Source organism: Dunckerocampus dactyliophorus, chromosome 14, assembly GCF_027744805.1.
Source record: "Dunckerocampus dactyliophorus isolate RoL2022-P2 chromosome 14, RoL_Ddac_1.1, whole genome shotgun sequence".
Taxonomy (NCBI): Eukaryota; Metazoa; Chordata; class Actinopteri; order Syngnathiformes; family Syngnathidae; genus Dunckerocampus; species Dunckerocampus dactyliophorus.
The window spans coordinates 7,648,897-7,665,556 of NC_072832.1; the positions used below are offsets into that span (position 1 = coordinate 7,648,897).

General features: G+C 40.8%; 2 protein-coding genes across 10 annotated transcripts in view; one reads left to right on the top strand and one right to left on the bottom strand.

Moving 5' to 3' along the window:
- Positions 1 to 12,919, top strand: part of LOC129194443 (Kv channel-interacting protein 2-like) — a 128,878-nt gene extending 115,959 nt beyond the window's left edge. For 3 of the 9 annotated variants that reach the window (XM_054799715.1, XM_054799712.1, XM_054799714.1), the window contains 6 exons: positions 2,828 to 2,952; positions 3,026 to 3,095; positions 5,086 to 5,156; positions 5,256 to 5,363; positions 7,927 to 8,031; positions 8,119 to 12,919. In XM_054799715.1, the coding sequence (XP_054655690.1) occupies positions 2,828 to 2,952; positions 3,026 to 3,095; positions 5,086 to 5,156; positions 5,256 to 5,363; positions 7,927 to 8,031; positions 8,119 to 8,271 (632 nt within the window). In that variant the 3' untranslated portion in view covers positions 8,272 to 12,919. Of the gene's footprint in view, positions 1 to 2,827; positions 2,953 to 3,025; positions 3,096 to 5,085; positions 5,157 to 5,255; positions 5,986 to 7,926; positions 8,032 to 8,118 lie in introns of all 9 variants that reach the window. The other 6 variants (XM_054799718.1, XM_054799719.1, XM_054799713.1 and 3 more) reach the window with 5 other exon arrangements.
- On the bottom strand, positions 11,702 to 16,642 carry LOC129194442 (cytochrome c oxidase assembly protein COX15 homolog). Its single transcript, XM_054799710.1, has 9 exons — positions 16,462 to 16,642; positions 15,958 to 16,145; positions 15,762 to 15,884; positions 14,809 to 14,995; positions 14,568 to 14,735; positions 14,421 to 14,502; positions 12,662 to 12,816; positions 12,424 to 12,537; positions 11,702 to 12,352 (listed from the first exon to the last, which is right to left on the bottom strand). The coding sequence occupies exons 1-9, from the start codon at positions 16,534 to 16,536 to the stop codon at positions 12,221 to 12,223; spliced, it is 1,224 nt and encodes a 407-aa protein (XP_054655685.1). The 5' UTR covers positions 16,537 to 16,642; the 3' UTR covers positions 11,702 to 12,220.
- Positions 16,643 to 16,660: the final 18 nt, after the last annotated feature.

Genomic DNA, 16,660 nt, shown 5'->3' on the forward strand with positions numbered 1-16,660 from the left:
CTTCCGGATCCGGTTTCCATGCTAACAGTAACATGCTGCAAAGATGGACGTTTTGTACCAAAAATACTGTACATTCTGAACACACGACAAGACGTGCACCAAGCTTATCGGCAAATATTTTCGACATAAACCCAAGAAAACACGCTAACAAGGGCGTATGCTAACCGAGGTTCCACTGTTTCTCCTGCTGGCATTTGATTAATAACTGGTGGGTTACAAACATGAAGTCAAAAGCAAATAAAGGATTTAAGGTGCATCTGACGTTGGACTTTAATTCTGAAAAAATATATATTTTGAAAGGCTTGCATCAGAAACATTTATTTTATTGACTTGTATGCATTCTATTGTGCTCATACCCAGTGTTGTGCTCTGAATGCAGATATATAAGTTAAATGTCTTAATTTTGTGGCAAAATTTGCTTTTATTTTTACTCTACTTTCCAGTTCCTTAATAATGTGCTCTGAGATGCACATTGTACATATAATTATTTTCACAAAGATGAAAAGACGCCTATGTTTTCAAAGTCTTACATAAATAAATTTGCTTGGTTTTATTTAAGCAAGCGCTATCGGAACTTAATTCTCTTTTATGGCACACAGACATTGTCTGCAGGATGCCTGGTGGGATACGTTGTGGCGGTCTATGATGACAAAACATTTCTAGATATTTTGGACACTGAAATGTGTGTATGAGAGAGAGAGAGAGAGAGAGAGAGAGAGAGAGAGAGAGAGAGGTTTATGCACATTGACAGGTTTAGTGGGGTATAAAAGTAATAGCTTGTGGAGGTCAAACGGTAGTTGGTGCGAGAATAAAATGGGAAAATGTCTGCTGTTGATTGTGTGCACTTTGTTTTTATCACATCAAATCATCATTTTCTTCAATCCACTCTCGAAAATTGGCTTCCTTTTTTCAAGAAAAGTATTTAATTTTTGTGGGGGGTTTTTTAACCTTACAGGAAAACTGCACTTTTTTATTTTTATTTTGTTCATCACATCCACAGTCCTTATGTAGAACATGAACACGCTTGTCTTTCCCGTTTCCGTGCGTTGGACAGAAAAACAGCTAGCATGAAGCAGCTAACAATGTACATAATGGGACCCACCTATTTCGACTATAAAGCCCTCTGAAACAAACATCCAAAAATGCAAAATGTCCCATTTACACAACATAACCTGCATATTAACCATACTACAGTGTAGGAGCTAACACTGAAACAGCACTTTTCTGGCGCAGTGACACAGCGCCTCGCTTACAGCGCCCCATTCACAGCGCCTCTCGTCACTACCGAGAGGTAACGTAAGCTAAAGGAGTTAAAGTCAGGTAAAAAGTAGAAGTCGGCATCGGCTCTCACAAAGTCTGCCGTGATTAGTGGTCGCAAACGCTGTTGCTATGTTGCCGTTGTTGACTGAAGTAGCGTTTGTTGCTCTGTGAAATCAATGCGTCCATGAAGGTAAGTTCCGGTAATGCTTAAAATGAAGAAAATTGACCATACGGTCATTTATTTACTCATTCAATCCCAGCCATTCATCAGACGATTTTGACAGAGTTTTCAAGGCACACAGAATATTGTGTTCTATGGCTTTATCCACATGGAGCCTACCAAAAGAAAGACTAGACTCTCGTCTTCCATCAGAAAAAAAAAGTTTGTTTCTACCTTTTTCCGTTCTTTAGTAATCAGCAGTACAACGTAGGTAAGTTTCAGGAAAATATCAGTTCCGAACAAGAAAAGGGAGAAAAGCAGCTTTTTGTGAAAGGAAACATTTCAAGCATAAATTTCGCTTTTGTGAACGCTCAAATATCTAAACAACTATACCAACATAAACAACACAAAAAAGGGGTTGTTTACATCAAAATAACAATTTCCATCCATCCATCCATTTTCTATGCTGCTTCTCCTCATTAGGGTCGCGGCGGTATGCTGGAGCCTATCCCAGCTGGCTTCGGGCGACAGACGGGATACACCCTGGACTGGTCGCCAGCCAATCGCAGGGCCAAAATAACAATTTATTGACAAATATAACACCATGAACTATTTTCAATTTTCACATTTGGAACTAAACTGTGTGTGCACGCGTAACCTTCTGCACGCTACACTCCTTCATGCTTTTCCACTTCCTCCTTGCTGTCGAGTGTGTTTTTACAGGCAACTGATCCATGCTGAGTTCTTGTCAAATGCACTTCTGCCACCTTGTGGTCGTTTTTATGGCTTAAAACTGTTGTAAAAGTGACATCTATTTGTGTGCAGTTGCGTCATCACCTCTTTTTGCCTCTCGTGTAAATACGTCTTTGGGATCGGGCGTTCGGGTTTATAAAAACGTCTTTGGTCTTGAATGAGTTAAGTATATTGCACAACAAAGTAGCAACGGAACAAATGTTATAACAGCGCTAGGGAGCAAACTGCTCATCCAGCATTAATCGCATTGACGAGTGAGAGCAAGTGTAACACGCATGAGTTTAACACCAACAGATGAGTAGCGCTACCAGCATTTTAAAGCGCATGAAGAGGTAGATAAGGCTGCTGGATGCTGAGCACTCATGATTCTTCAAATGCAGCGACTGCCATCTTGTGGAGTTCATACTACATTAGGCGGTTGCTTCCAGTCATATGTCTCTGGACCCGCCGTGAATGAGTGCCCCCGGTGATTATTTGCTTTTATAGACCACACACGCGGCCACTATAGGTCTCAGTGGTTAATTAAATAGAGGCATTTATTGGAGCATTTACGAAATGCCAGTTTCTTTGAAATGATAGCAGTCTCGTAGAGTAAGCAGGTGATGGCAGCATGCTTGTAGTGATGCTAACATGTCCCTCCTGTCTCTTCCGCAGACAGCTTAGAAGATGACTTTGAGCTCTCCACTGTGTGCCATCGGCCCGAAAGCATGGACAAGCTGCAAGAGCAAACAAAGTTCACCAAAAAGGAGCTGCAAGTTCTCTACAGAGGCTTCAAGAATGTACGTCCACTTAAGAAAAACACTCATGAGACAAAACACGATTGTGTGTTATATATTGCTTTTTGTATATCAGGAGTGTCCGAGCGGCGTGGTGAACGAGGAGAATTTTAAGAACATCTACTCCCAGTTCTTTCCTCAGGGAGGTGAGTCCCTTCACCTCTGACTCTGGAAAGCATAGAAAATAATGTAACTACAAATAATTCTGTTCTGATCTGTCAGAGAGGTTTATTTATGAGAGCTGTTCATGGAACAAATACAGTAAGTCGGACAATATTAGAAACACCTCTTTTACTGGTTGAACTGATTTTTGCTTATATTAGATGACATAAGATTATGCAGGTGTGCCTGATGAAGTGTCCAGTAAGAACACAGAGTACAGTATTACATCGCGGTTCACCTTTCGCAGATTCGCAGATTTTTTAAAGTGCAATTTTGACTTTTGTGTTTTGCGCATTGTGTTCCGCATCCTTTTGCTCTGTTGTATGTGTCTGTTACAGTGTGTACTACTGTATACTGTATACTCATGTGAGAGTTGAAGGCGTGTACGGCTCCACCTAGTCTCAGTATGTGTTTATGTGCCTAAAGCAACCCAAAGTAGACATTAGCCGGCTAAATACTGTATAGAGCCACAACAGTCCTTATTGGCTAAGGGAGAACCCACCCATTGTTTTCTGCGTCCTGATTGACTGCAGACCATTGCCAATCAATCTCCTTTCGTGCCGTTTCTTGTTGTGGTCAATAGTCGCTAGCAAACTAGCTAACTGTGTGAGCTGCTTGCAAACCGCCAATATGCAATAGAAGAAGCAGCGGCAGAAGCTAACCGGCTAAATGAACCTTCGGTTCAAGGAGTAGGACGAGGAGGACGACGACGGCCGGAGCAATATGTTTTAACAAGGATATAGAAACTCTACAGTCGAACGGCGCCAGGACGAGTCACGGTCAAAGGAGTGAACTTCCTTCCCCGGTGCATTGATTTCACATAGCAACATAGAAACAAACGCCCGCACTTAGCATGAACTTTTCCAAAAAAACGCAGCTCCAATATGTAGTATTACCTTTTGGTAGTGGTCTGAGGCATTGAGTCGCTGACGCACTGCAGGCGAGTGTGGTGAAGCTAGTTGGTAGCCGGCTAGTTGCTAGCCAGTGTGGTAAGGTATCGGTACGCCAGAAACGTAGTTCGATTGGCGTAACAATGTTAATAATATTAACAATGTTTCTGTTGCTTGGTTAATATGCATGTCACATTATACTGTATGTAAATGGAGCATTGTTGGTGCTTTGTGAAGTTTTTGTCAGGAGGCTTTATAGGCGGAATAAGTGTTTCCCATTACGTGCATTCTTAGCTGTGTCTTTTTAGCTGTTTTTATACAGTATACTGTATATAGAATGCTCATGTCTCACTTAAGGATTGTGGATGATGGGCAAAATTGTGCAGTTTTCCCATAAGGTTACTTTTACCTTCATTAGCGACGTGACTTTTCCCGATTTGGCAGCGAGACACCACACGGACGCCATCTTACTGTTTTGTCATAAGTTATTTCTTGAATTCAATTGAGTTTCTTACCTTCTTTATGAAAATACTGGCACTTGAAATTTTATTTGGCTCCAGTTATTGTGGTGAGAAATACAATTAACTTCAAGAAATAACTCAGAACTGGAAAGTGGTGTTGAAAAGGAAGGTGTCTCGCTGCCACATCGTGTCTTTGGGAACAATCACGTCCAGAGTCACGTCTTCAGTGAAGGTAAAAGTAACCTTAAATGTTCATTTATCCCTTTCATTCATAATTTGTATCCATTTTGAATTATTTTCTGCATGTAAAACTATAAAGACATGTTTTCTGTTAACATTTTTGGCTTTCTGGAACTGCTTTATGGGAAACATTTTCTTGGTTTGCATCTCTTTTGGTTAGACTCGGACCTCCTAGAATGAATTACTGACGCTAACCAAGGTTCTATTGTACATTCAGGAAGAAGCAAGGCACTTCATTTCATTTCATGATGTTTAGCTCAGTTAAATGTCAACCACTTTGCCTCCAGTTATGTCATTTTTTTAATTAATCTATAGTTAGCATGCTGCTCAGCTCAGTTTCACGTTTGGAAGGCATTCCTTTACGTGTGTCTCTGTCTTTGCAGATTCGAGTATGTATGCACACTTCCTGTTTGAAGCCTTCGACACTGACAAGAACGGCTCAGTTAGCTTTGAGGTGACCTTTTCATTCTTGTATCAGACATCCTTGAGCGAATCGAGCTTATTGTTGTTGTTGTTGTTAAGGTGCAAGCTGAATAGTTCCCTCCTCTCTCAGGACTTTGTGTTCGGCCTGTCAATCATTCTGAGGGGGACCATTAATGACCGGTTAAACTGGGCCTTTAACCTCTATGACCTGAACAAGGACGGCTGCATCACCAAAGAGGTCACGTTTCTCATTTTGAATGAATGCGTTACATTCACTGTCACTATCATTAACCTTTGCACAACTGTCTGCTATTTTAATGCGCTATTAGACTGATTAATCATTGCGATTACATATGCATTTATTTATTTATACGTTCAATAGCCATATTGGCCCCTTATTGTCATTTTGCACAATTAATAGATTGATTAATCATGGGGATTAAACATGTATTTATAAACTGGATAGCCTCATGGCTCGTTTAATTTTGCAGATTTAGTTAGGAGACAAAATAATTTCAAGTAAAAGAATTTGAATAAATACAAATAATTGTTTGTAGATATACGTCGGCTCAGTATTGTGATTTTGTCGACGCACTTGTTCTATGTGTTTACATTTCTTTATTTGTGGGTCATTTATGAGCTAAAATTCAATATATTTATAAATGCGTTTAATTACTTATAGCCAAGACATTTATTTTACATGAGAAAAATGTCTCAGCACACCACCAAGTGTGTCCATGACTTGTTCTGTTGTCTGAATGGCAAAAGGTGGAAACACATGTTAATTGTGTATCTTCTGCCATCTAGTGGAAGACCATTTCATTCTTCTGCCTGTCACTGTGTGTTGCTGGCATTGATAGGTGAACAAAGATACGTTATTTGTCTTAATTAGATTATAATCTTCAAATTAGTTCAGTGAAATGGATTATTACACTTGATGATCTGTCAGGGCAAACTACGTACTGACACGGCACAGTAGTTGGGAATCACTGCTCTCACCCTACGTTGGTTACAGTATGTTTACATACATCACGCGGTAACAACAATTGATAAATATCACTGATGACATACTGCCATCTGCTGATGAACGCAGTTAAGTGCAGTTACGCTGTCTTTGTTTTTGTTACTTTTTAAATTATGTTTGTATTCTTTGTAAGGTTTTGTTATGCGACCGTTGTACAGTACATTCATATTTATGTTCATCTAAGATTTGTGTTGTATAAGATGTTAGTTTAGTTTGTTGTGATTTACCAAAGGCACAACATAACAATGACAGCTGCAAATTAAAACCAGAATTACCATTAAAACCAGACGTTCATTTTTTCCCCTCACTATCTGAAATTAAATTAGACTAAATAGTTCCTGTTTTAGGTCAGTTAGGATTGCCAAAAATATTTCTATTTGCTAAATGCTGCAATTATGAAAGAGATAATATTTTGGAGAGTTTTTTATGGCGTTATTCTGAATGAAAATTTGTCGACGCACATTCACGTAAGCACACACTATTCTCCACATTACATACATTCTCCCCATTGCTAATACATAGTTTGCTGAGCCTTAGAGCCAGACCGGCGAACTAATGTTATTGTTCGTTAACCAGCCTCCACCTTGGCGTGCTTGCCTCCAATAAAACAAGTGAATTTAGTTTTTTACGCGCTCTCTCTCAATCACACACGTGCTTTTACTATCACACACTGTTTAAGACTGTCGCCATTATCAGCAGACTTCTTTCAAGTCATTCACAGACATGTCGGGAGGTACCACGAGCTGCAGAGCTGCCGTTAATGTTTACTCCGCTCTTACGTTATTCTGCTGCTCACTGTAACGTTAGTAGTAGTCGTGAGATGTAGAGCACTGGGATGTTTATTACTACTTCGAGAGAGTTTTCTGTCTTTACCTTGACGTGTGTTTGCTCTCAGGACGTTCTGCACACGAGAAAACTTCCCTCTCAGCCGTGTGGGTGTGTGAGGACAGCGTCCGCTTCAGATTGGCTGTACCACTAACGCGTGCTATGGCTTGCTTAACCAATCAGATGGCGCTGTGGGTGGGGCAATGCTGGAGACAGAAGTCTCAGCCGGCAGGAGGGAGAGAGAGAAGCGCGTCTGAGCCGAAATAATCCCGTTTTAAATTGATTTCTAGATATCGGCCCATCGGATTTAAATAAAGGTCGATAGCGATATATGTAAAAATTCCTAATATCGGCCCCGAATCGGTCGACCACTAATACACACGCTTAGCAGCTTCTGGAGTTGATTTGCACATTTCAGACCAAAATATTTCAATCTCTGGGACACATACCCTGTCCCCTTCCTGACCATGGCACCTTCAAGCATCTGGAAATTGCACTCATAATGAAGTAGATTGTGGAGGTCGACAATTGTTTTCATGATATCGAGGCTGATTTCTTTTGATTTTCCTATAATGTCACACAAGGAAGCTGTGAATTTGAGGTGTGGCCTTAAAATACATGCACAGATGTGCCTGCAACTAAGGTTGTTAACCGTGTCATCATCATGTGGGCTTACCCACATTGATCTTTGTGTATGTAAACTTTGACTTTGAAGAAAGTCATAACAAAACTCATCATAATTGCAGCAAATAGAAATAATTTTGGTAATCCTAACTGACCTAAAACAAGTGTAATGTTATTTCAGATAGTGAGAAAACATGTTTAGTGTGTTTTTGCACACTGTATGTGAACTTGCAGCTGCAACTGTATTAGTTGGACACACATTATGTGTTAGTAAGTGACAATGAAATGAGTTTGTAATTCCTTGAGATTCACTTGCTTCTCTTTGCAGGAGATGCTGGACATCATGAAGTCCATCTATGACATGATGGGGAAGTACACATACCCCACTATGCAGGATGATGCACCAAGAGAGCATGTGGAGAGCTTCTTCCAGGTCATAACATAGCTTTGTTTAAAAACAAAAGTACCCCAGAGGTAAGCACTGATTCAATCTCTGGCTGCTGTGCTTTCTTTCTTTCAGAAAATGGACCGAAATCAAGATGGGGTGGTTACTATAGAGGAGTTTATTGAGTCGTGTAAAAAGGTAAGACACCGACAGGTACAGTATTTCACAAAGGTGAGTACAACCCTCACGTTTCAGCTGCCATTTTATTACAGTGTATCTTGGCTATAGCTTAACAGTACATGTTGGAATTTGCCTCAGTGAAATGCGGCTCCCCAGTGCTGGCAGCACTCATGTAGCCCCACCACCATCATGCTTGACTGCAAGCAACACACAATTATCTTACTTGGTTGTGTTGCCAACTACTAATCACTACAATATTGGCTCCGTGTTGAGTCATATTGAGTAGGTAGTAAATCTATACTGTTATACAAGCTGTGTACTGACGAAAGTACCATCATTTACTGTGTATAAGCCTCTACTTTTTTCTTAAAATATGAGCCTTGCGACATACAGCAGTGCAGCTAATTTATGGCTAAGTTCTAATCCAGTGACATCTCCTTTACTTCAGAACTACTACTAATGGTTTAAATACTGTGCCGCTCGCGAGTCAGTGAGGAAACAGTAGCTTCTCCTTTAGCAGGAGCAAATCACGAGCTATCAGTGCACTTACGAAGAGCTTGTCAACCCATTGGAGATCTCAGAAGGTCATTATATATATAACATTATAACATTCTGACTCACGGTGTAATCTTACAAAAAAACACTAAACTCATCACACAGCAACTTAACACTCAAAAGGTACACTTGGGAAATATACAAACATGTACCAATACAAGTTTAAAATGAAAAAAAAAACAACTCTTTTAAAGTTTTTCCATAATGCATTGCATCTGAGCAACACATTCACTGGTGCCTGCTGGGGCACTGCAATGACGTCAGCCTCCCTCTGGGATCCGGTCTCCTCTGGCTCCCATGGGGGACAGATGACACCGTGAGTCAAACGGTTATATTGAGTAATGACCTCCTGCAGTGTCCAATGGGTTGACAAGCTCCTTGCCACAATATGACATTTTATGATGTGGACATGTGCGTTTTATAATCCGGTGCGGTTTACACATCGGAAATTACGGTACATTCAAGTTTAAAGCCTTTAAAATGCCATGCTTTATTTTATTAAAAACATGTTTTAAAATGGTTTAAACAATAATACATTTTAGACATTCAGAAACAATTACAGGCAAACGGTACTCAATTGCTCAGTACTCAGTGCTCAGTTTCAACACAAACGCAGTTCAGCTCGCACTCGTCACTTCCTCCTTGTCCACCAATAACATTAACAGCAAGGTGCTTTCACGTGCAGGTAAACAACCTCATGACTTGTGCTGCTGGCAAATTTTCAGTGAATTGACTTGTGAGACGGCGCTCTCTGTTTGATTCATAACTGCAGCATTTTGTTCCCCTTGCAGATAGCGCCATTAAACCACTTTATATTTAAGTTACTGAAAAAAATATATATATGAAGAAAGAATTCTGTGAATAGGCGGGGCTCTACTGTAACTTTTCTTAGATACCGCAGATGAGCTTTAAGTGACTTCATCCCAAACTGTCCTGTCTCTCTAGGATGAGAACATCATGCAGTCCATGCAGTTGTTTGATAACGTCATCTAAGAAAGAGGCTCAGGGAGGGTGCTGGTCCCGGGAAGTGGGGGGTTCAAAGGTATCAGGTTTGAAAACAGAGTTAGTGTGTGTGTGTGTTTGTGTGTGGGTGTGGACCTTTTCTGGATTGGAAGCTAGAGGGAAGCAACAGCCCCCCGGTGAAGCAACAGTGGAAGACTCTTCCTCTCATCCCTGTATGGAGGAACACTGGAAAAGAAGGCAAGCAGCAGGCTCACAGACACGAGCACAAGCCCCCCTTCACCTCTTTGATTTTCTTCCCCTTGCGGATGGACCTCTAAGACCTCTAGATCCATGTGATCCTGATCCAGACTTTGTGCATGGGGCACTGCTGTGAAATAGAAGTCAATCTGACGCACACACCGGTCGAGAGGGACATTACTGACAATTGGGAGGCTCAAACATGTTTTGGATTGGAACTGATTTCAGTATCGCATGATGATGTCACTTATAACGTTATTTACCGAGGCGCTCCAAAGTCTGCTTGTCCGTCTGCTGTTTCCCGGTCATCCACAGGTGCCTCACCCTTTGTGTGCGTGCATGTGCAAGAGGAACGACCTCCGTCATGGCTATGGAAGATTAGACTGGAAACACCCCCGCCCCTTTTCTCTAGTCATAGGATTGTGGTAGGATAATTCCTGGCCTTCCAAACAATTCCAACAAAACAATTGGTCCCAGTCGTTCTAGCCTTTAAAATAAGCACGAGTAGAAGGCAAGGCTGTGTTTGTCAACTTGTTGTGATCAGAAGAGTCATGTCGTCATAGCAGGTTCTTCCACTTTTAGATAAAAATTTAACAAACTATCGTTTTGCAACAAAATAGCAGGTTTTCAGAGTGTGAGGCGCAGCAGCGAGAGAAAAACAAATAACGTAAAATACAGTGGAACCTCCAAAGTGAAACGCCATAAAACCCAAAATTGTGTGCGTGTGTGTGTCGTCACAAAAGTGAAACATTTCAAACCATCGTCTTGTGACGACAAGACGACATTTTAGCTGAGTGTGCATCTCACAGATTAACACCATTTGTGCGTTTTATTTCTTCTTTGCCAAATTTGTTTCCACTGCAGAAAGGTAAAACAGAAATGTGATAATAGACCCAAAAATGGAACTGCTAAACATACCTGTAGGAAAGGGTCTGGATACTCAGTGCAATATTACCAAAACAATGATAACGCAAATACGTTTTTATACGCTACACAACGCATTCATTTTAGCAGTACTTATGAAATGGTACAAGGTGACCGTATTACTCGGCAAACACCTTGCTGGTCCATCTCCATTACTGTACAGGAATTTTCAAATGGTGAGTATCCATCCATCCATTTCCTCTGCCGCTTGTCCAAACAGTGAGTAGTTTTACTTTATTTTAGTTTTTAGTAATTATATACAGACCTTATCTTACTATTATTATACTAGTATGACAGTTAAGAATGTTCAAATGTAACTTAAAACATTGCCTGTACAGTTAATAAAAGGTATTACTATGAGTCAGGAACAAATTCATTCGTACACTACATTATTTCCTATGGGAATATAGTGTTGAAATTGTTTGACTTTGGAGGTTTGACAATTTTTACAGCTTTAAATGCAAAATGGATCAAGTACGGAAGGCCCCAGCTGGCTCGCTGTCGCACTTTCAAAACCCATGATTTACGGTAGGCTAAATCCACATTGTAATTCCACAAAAAAAAAAAAAAGTGTGTATGTACTGTTAAAAATCCCATCTTCCCATTTTCTCTGTAACACCAAAGAAAAGACATTTCGCTTGTCTATTACAGGAATAAAGAAATGTGTTGTAAGTTGGCAAGGACCAATCAGAACCCTTTTTTGTTTCCAGTCTTAATGTTAACAGATTACATATAAGTGCATGAAGAAATTGCTTTCTTCCCCCCAGATGAATGACTGTACACAAATAGACAGCAATAATCACTTTCCACACCTTTCCGTGAGAGAACACGATAGAATCATAATCAATTTTTATTATATTTAAATCTGATTGCTCCTCGCCAGTCTTCAGCTCCAACAAGTGAGATCCGGTTATTCCCCGCATGTAATCTGTCTAGAATACTGACAACTAACCTGTTCTACCGACTTCTGTTAGCGAGCCTCTCAACTAGTTGCATTACATAATGAAAATATGTATATTTTGTACAGATATAATAAAATCACAGTTACTATGCAAACTGACTGTACATGATTTTATTAGTCATACATCAACATTTTTATCCATAATTTATCATGACTATGTTCACAATTTATATATACATTTTATACAATAAAACCCAGCTCAGCTTGAAAGCAGAGTATAGTAGACACAATTTTGCATTTCAGACATAAAAAATCTTCAAGTCTTAAGCACTTGAAAAAGGTACTGCAGTGACACGAAATGCTGTTCTTTCGTTAGCTCAAAACAAACCTGTGTGCATAGAGGTGCTTTCTCACTGGGGGGAGGTGACATCCCCTGGCTTCATGATTGGGCTACTCCTGGATTAAATGTGTCCAACATTATTTGGGCATTTTTCTGAGCTCGGCCAGAACCCAAATGGCCAGTGAGAGAAGTGCCACAGATCCAGACTGGTGGGTTGCTGCCAGCGGAGTGGGCACATACAGTAACAAGGTGCTGATTCCCAGTGCAACCTGAGGAACCAGAACATTGTTCAAGACTTGTTCTAGTTTCCATGCAATGGACTTGCTATAGGCACAATTACCTGTCCGTACGCCATTGCTGCCAGGAGACTGATGGCTATCTTAGCTCTCCTAGGAAGCACCATCCTTCTGGAGAAGAGATAGAGCCCAGTGATGGCTGTCAAAGAGGTGATTGCCTGGAGAACAACAGAGGAAGAACTGTCTTGATGAGAACGATGAGCAAGGCACAGGTTACAAAGTGCCTGTTCTGACAAACTGACGCACAAACATGTCCCAGACCATGCTCAAAAATAGACTTACCAAGATCCTGTGGTCAAACTGAACAGTTGTGGGGTTTTCAAAGAAGTTCTTCAGGGTGGGAGAAAAGGCCATCAGGTCATCCGGGACCCAGCGTTCTCCCATCTTAGGGAACGAGTTGTACACCAGGCCAGCATCTAATCCAGCGACAAAAGCACCTGAAACAAATATTTGTGTTACGTACTGGTGTGCATGTTTGTTTGTTATCTACTGACATCTAGGGTGCATGTACATGTAAATAATCATTAAATGGCCATTAGAATGGTGTAAAAGTGTTTGCCCCCTTATTTCTTTTTTTTTTTGTCACACTTAAATGTTTCAGATCAAACAATTTTAAATATTAGTCAAAGACAAAACAACTCAACACAAAATGCAGTTTTTAAGTGGAACTTTTTGTTATTTTAGGAGAAAACAAATCCTAACCTACATGGCCCTGTCTGAAAAAAGTGGTGGCACCCCCATTAAAACATACGTGGTCTACCACACCCAGGCCTGATTACTGCCACACCTGTTCTCAATCAAGAAATCACTTAAATAGGACCTGCTCGTCAGTGTTGATGAGCTTACCTAACTCGTTTGGTTTGAAGTTGGAATATAGTCACGCTGGGGCTGTGGCATTTTGCTTTGCAAGTGTCTTTTCCCCCTCAGAATTTACTACGTTACTATGTATTTGGATTGCTCCTCACGAGGCTACACTCCTCCGCTGTGTGCATGCTAGCGGCCCCACCTCCCGCCACGGCGACAAAGCAGTTGTGTAACTGACAAGAAAGCTCCGTCCGTTCATGCCTTTTTTTTTTACATGGAATGTCGTTCTATGAAGCGTCTAGGTGCTGAGCCAATGTACAGAGTGAACCCTCTTCCTGCCTGTTTGAAGGCGAGAGACGAGGAACACAGACACGCATGCACATGGCAATAAATGGAGGCCGGCAATGGAGTTCATTTTAAATTGAACATGTCACACCCCCAGTTAAAATCCCAAAATATATAATTAGTATTTGATATGAATAGTCCAGGCTGAAATAGTTTCACAAGATTGCCTTGTTAAAAGCATAAAAAAAATATCATTTATATTTATAGGTGTCACAAGATCCCCACAAGATTAAAATCTGACAAGACCTGAAAATGTCTGGTGGGCACTAGGTCTGGGACAATAAATAAATCCATTAACAATAAATGAAAATGAACTTGATCATTTTTCTGGCCTTAACATATTGCCACGTGCATGTGTGTCTGTTTTCCCTCACTTCTCACCTCCAAACAGGCAGAGTTCACTCTGTGCATTGGTTTCAGCACATTGGCACATTTGTTCCATAGAACAAAGGCATGAATGGAGTGAGCCCTTTTGTCAGTCATACAGTCTCGTTCTCTCGGTGGGTGATATACACAGCATACACACAGAGGGCAGAAGAGTGTAACGTAGTAGAAATTAATTTAGTAGATTGCAGTATATTGTCAATATTTCTGATATTTTTCACTGTGCTTTTCTTAAAACTAATGTTAAAATCTCATTTCGTCTCGCTCTCTATCTTGTGTATTGTCCCGTCTCGTGATCGGAGTGTCTCTTGACACCCATAATATATACACACACATTTACAGCAGTTGTGTATTTTGGGAGGAATGAATGAGAATATTTCAAACGACCTCTTAAGGGTTAAAATGGACTGTTGTGTCCCCATGTGTATGCCCCATTCCTGATGCAACACAATCCATGGCATACAGGGAAATATGGAATAACGATAGAATACAGGGGTACTCTATTTACCTGAAAGAGCTGTGAGGAAGACAAGCCCACCCGTGCCTTTGGCAAACCTCCGAAGCTGCATGAGACGTTTGGTTTCTGACAACTTTATTAGATAAAGCACAGGCCTTAGTCAATCAACAGACAGAATAGGTGTGGATGAGGAAGTACCTTGTGTGCAGGCAGCATCAGCGTGAGGCCGGTCCACAGGCTGGCACAGTAAAGGAGTAAAGCAGAACCAAGGTGAGCACTTAGTCGATACTGGCTGACCCTCGGGATGTCGTGGGACTCTGGCTTCTCCTCCAGACCACTTTTGACCATGTACCAACCCAGCAAACCCTGAAAAAAGACACTAAATGCTTATGATCCTCTGTCATATCGTACATCCACTTATTATGGTCCATGGGTTCACCTGGAAGAAGACAAATCCACAAAGGCCCAACACTTTCCCCTTCATGGAGCGAGTGAAGTAGCCTTTCCTCCAGAAGTACACAGTGGGGAGAATGTAGGCCAGTCCCACCAGCCTGCCCCACATACGATGACCCCACTCCATGTAGAAGATGAACTTGAACTCTGGCAGAGTCATGTCGTGATTCATTCTAGGAAGCCAGATCATTTGTATTGTGTGAGATTGAGATAGAAATTCTAAAAGCAGGGCTGCAACTTCCAAGGACCCTTTTTCATCTCTTCACATTAAAGATAAACGGTAATTGTTTACTTCACTTCAGACATGCTTTACAAAGTTACAATTAAGTACGTCATGTTTCCACTTGCACCATAGAAGTAGGAAGAAGCAGAGCTTATTTAATCCAAGCCCTTCTCCTTGTGTCAGCAATTACTGATATTTTGTTCACTTGTTTGAATGTTGCCATTTTCCAATGGGGAAAGAATGTTTAATAGTTAAATTAATAGCGAGAGTAATAGTATGTTTCAAGGCTTTACCAGCACCTTACAGCTGTGGTAAATTAAAAAACACCACCGAAATGCTCAAAATTACTTTTTTCTTCTTCTTTTTTTTTTTTTATTTAATCACAATCGAGAAAGTTGGGTGCTATAAACCAGCTTGAGAAAAATAAAGAGTTGGTGTTTGTTTTTTGTTTTTTTATTAAACATGCTATGCTAACTTAAGCTATGTTTAAGGAAAAACTGATCCAATTGGGAAGGCCCCAGACATCATATATTCTGTTATGGGGATATACATACAGTACAATTACCTTGTTACTATAGTAATGGAATAATAAGTAATACGTTAACCACTCTGGGTGTTGTACAATTTACTTCTAACGTAAAACACTTTTTCCGCAATTAAAACATCACTGGATATTAAAGGCACCTGGTTAATAAGAACAGCAAAGGCCATCTTACATCTTGAATTCTGGAAACTGTTGGTACTTTGAAAACTCAGCCTCCCACTCTGCCTCTGACTGAGGGGGTTTCATCTCTCTCACAAGGTGCCAGTCCACCATGGACAGACCGGATTCTGTTAGTCTGATTTATTAAAATAATATAATCAGTCAACCACAGATACTTGACACACTAACACACGCATTGTGATGTTTACCTCGTAATACCACCAAGGACAACAGCACCCACCACAAGGCCACTACAGCCGAGTAACCAGCGACCTACTATCCTGTTTGTGGCTGCATTGGGGACACTGACTGCTGCTGCTGGGGAGGATGAAGCTCCTGCCTCGGCTGTGATGGTGCTGTGGCCCCTTCTTGCCAGCCAATGACGTAACTGTGCGCCCTGGCCAAGTAACAAAGAACAGATATTTAAAGGAATATATTCGAGTGATTCTGAGGCTGTCGGGGTTTGCGCGTGCAACCACTGATGTTGCAGCAATGTCATATTACATTAGCATGCATACTTGACAGCTGAGCAATGCAACCAAACTACCAATTCAGTGAATTTACACTAAATAAGCTCAGTGTGAGACAAATGAACTGAATCGTTTATCATGCAGATACTTGACATTACTAATAGTACCTTCTGTACATTGAATTCGACCTCTTCCCAGTCTTCATAGCTAGGTTAGCAGTTAGCTTAGCTGTATCACACTTACGTTATTGTGTTGATTTCCCCCTCCGGCTCGTCTACAACTGTTTAATATCGTCGTCCTGAGCGAAGCTAGTAACATGTTTGTTTATTAAGGAAAACAAAAATAGCACAAGTCCACTGCTACGAATGCTGTCAGTGACGCTTTGCTAACAGCGTTTACACAACCATGTTTCTTAACGATAGCTCGAACTTTCAACTCTGAC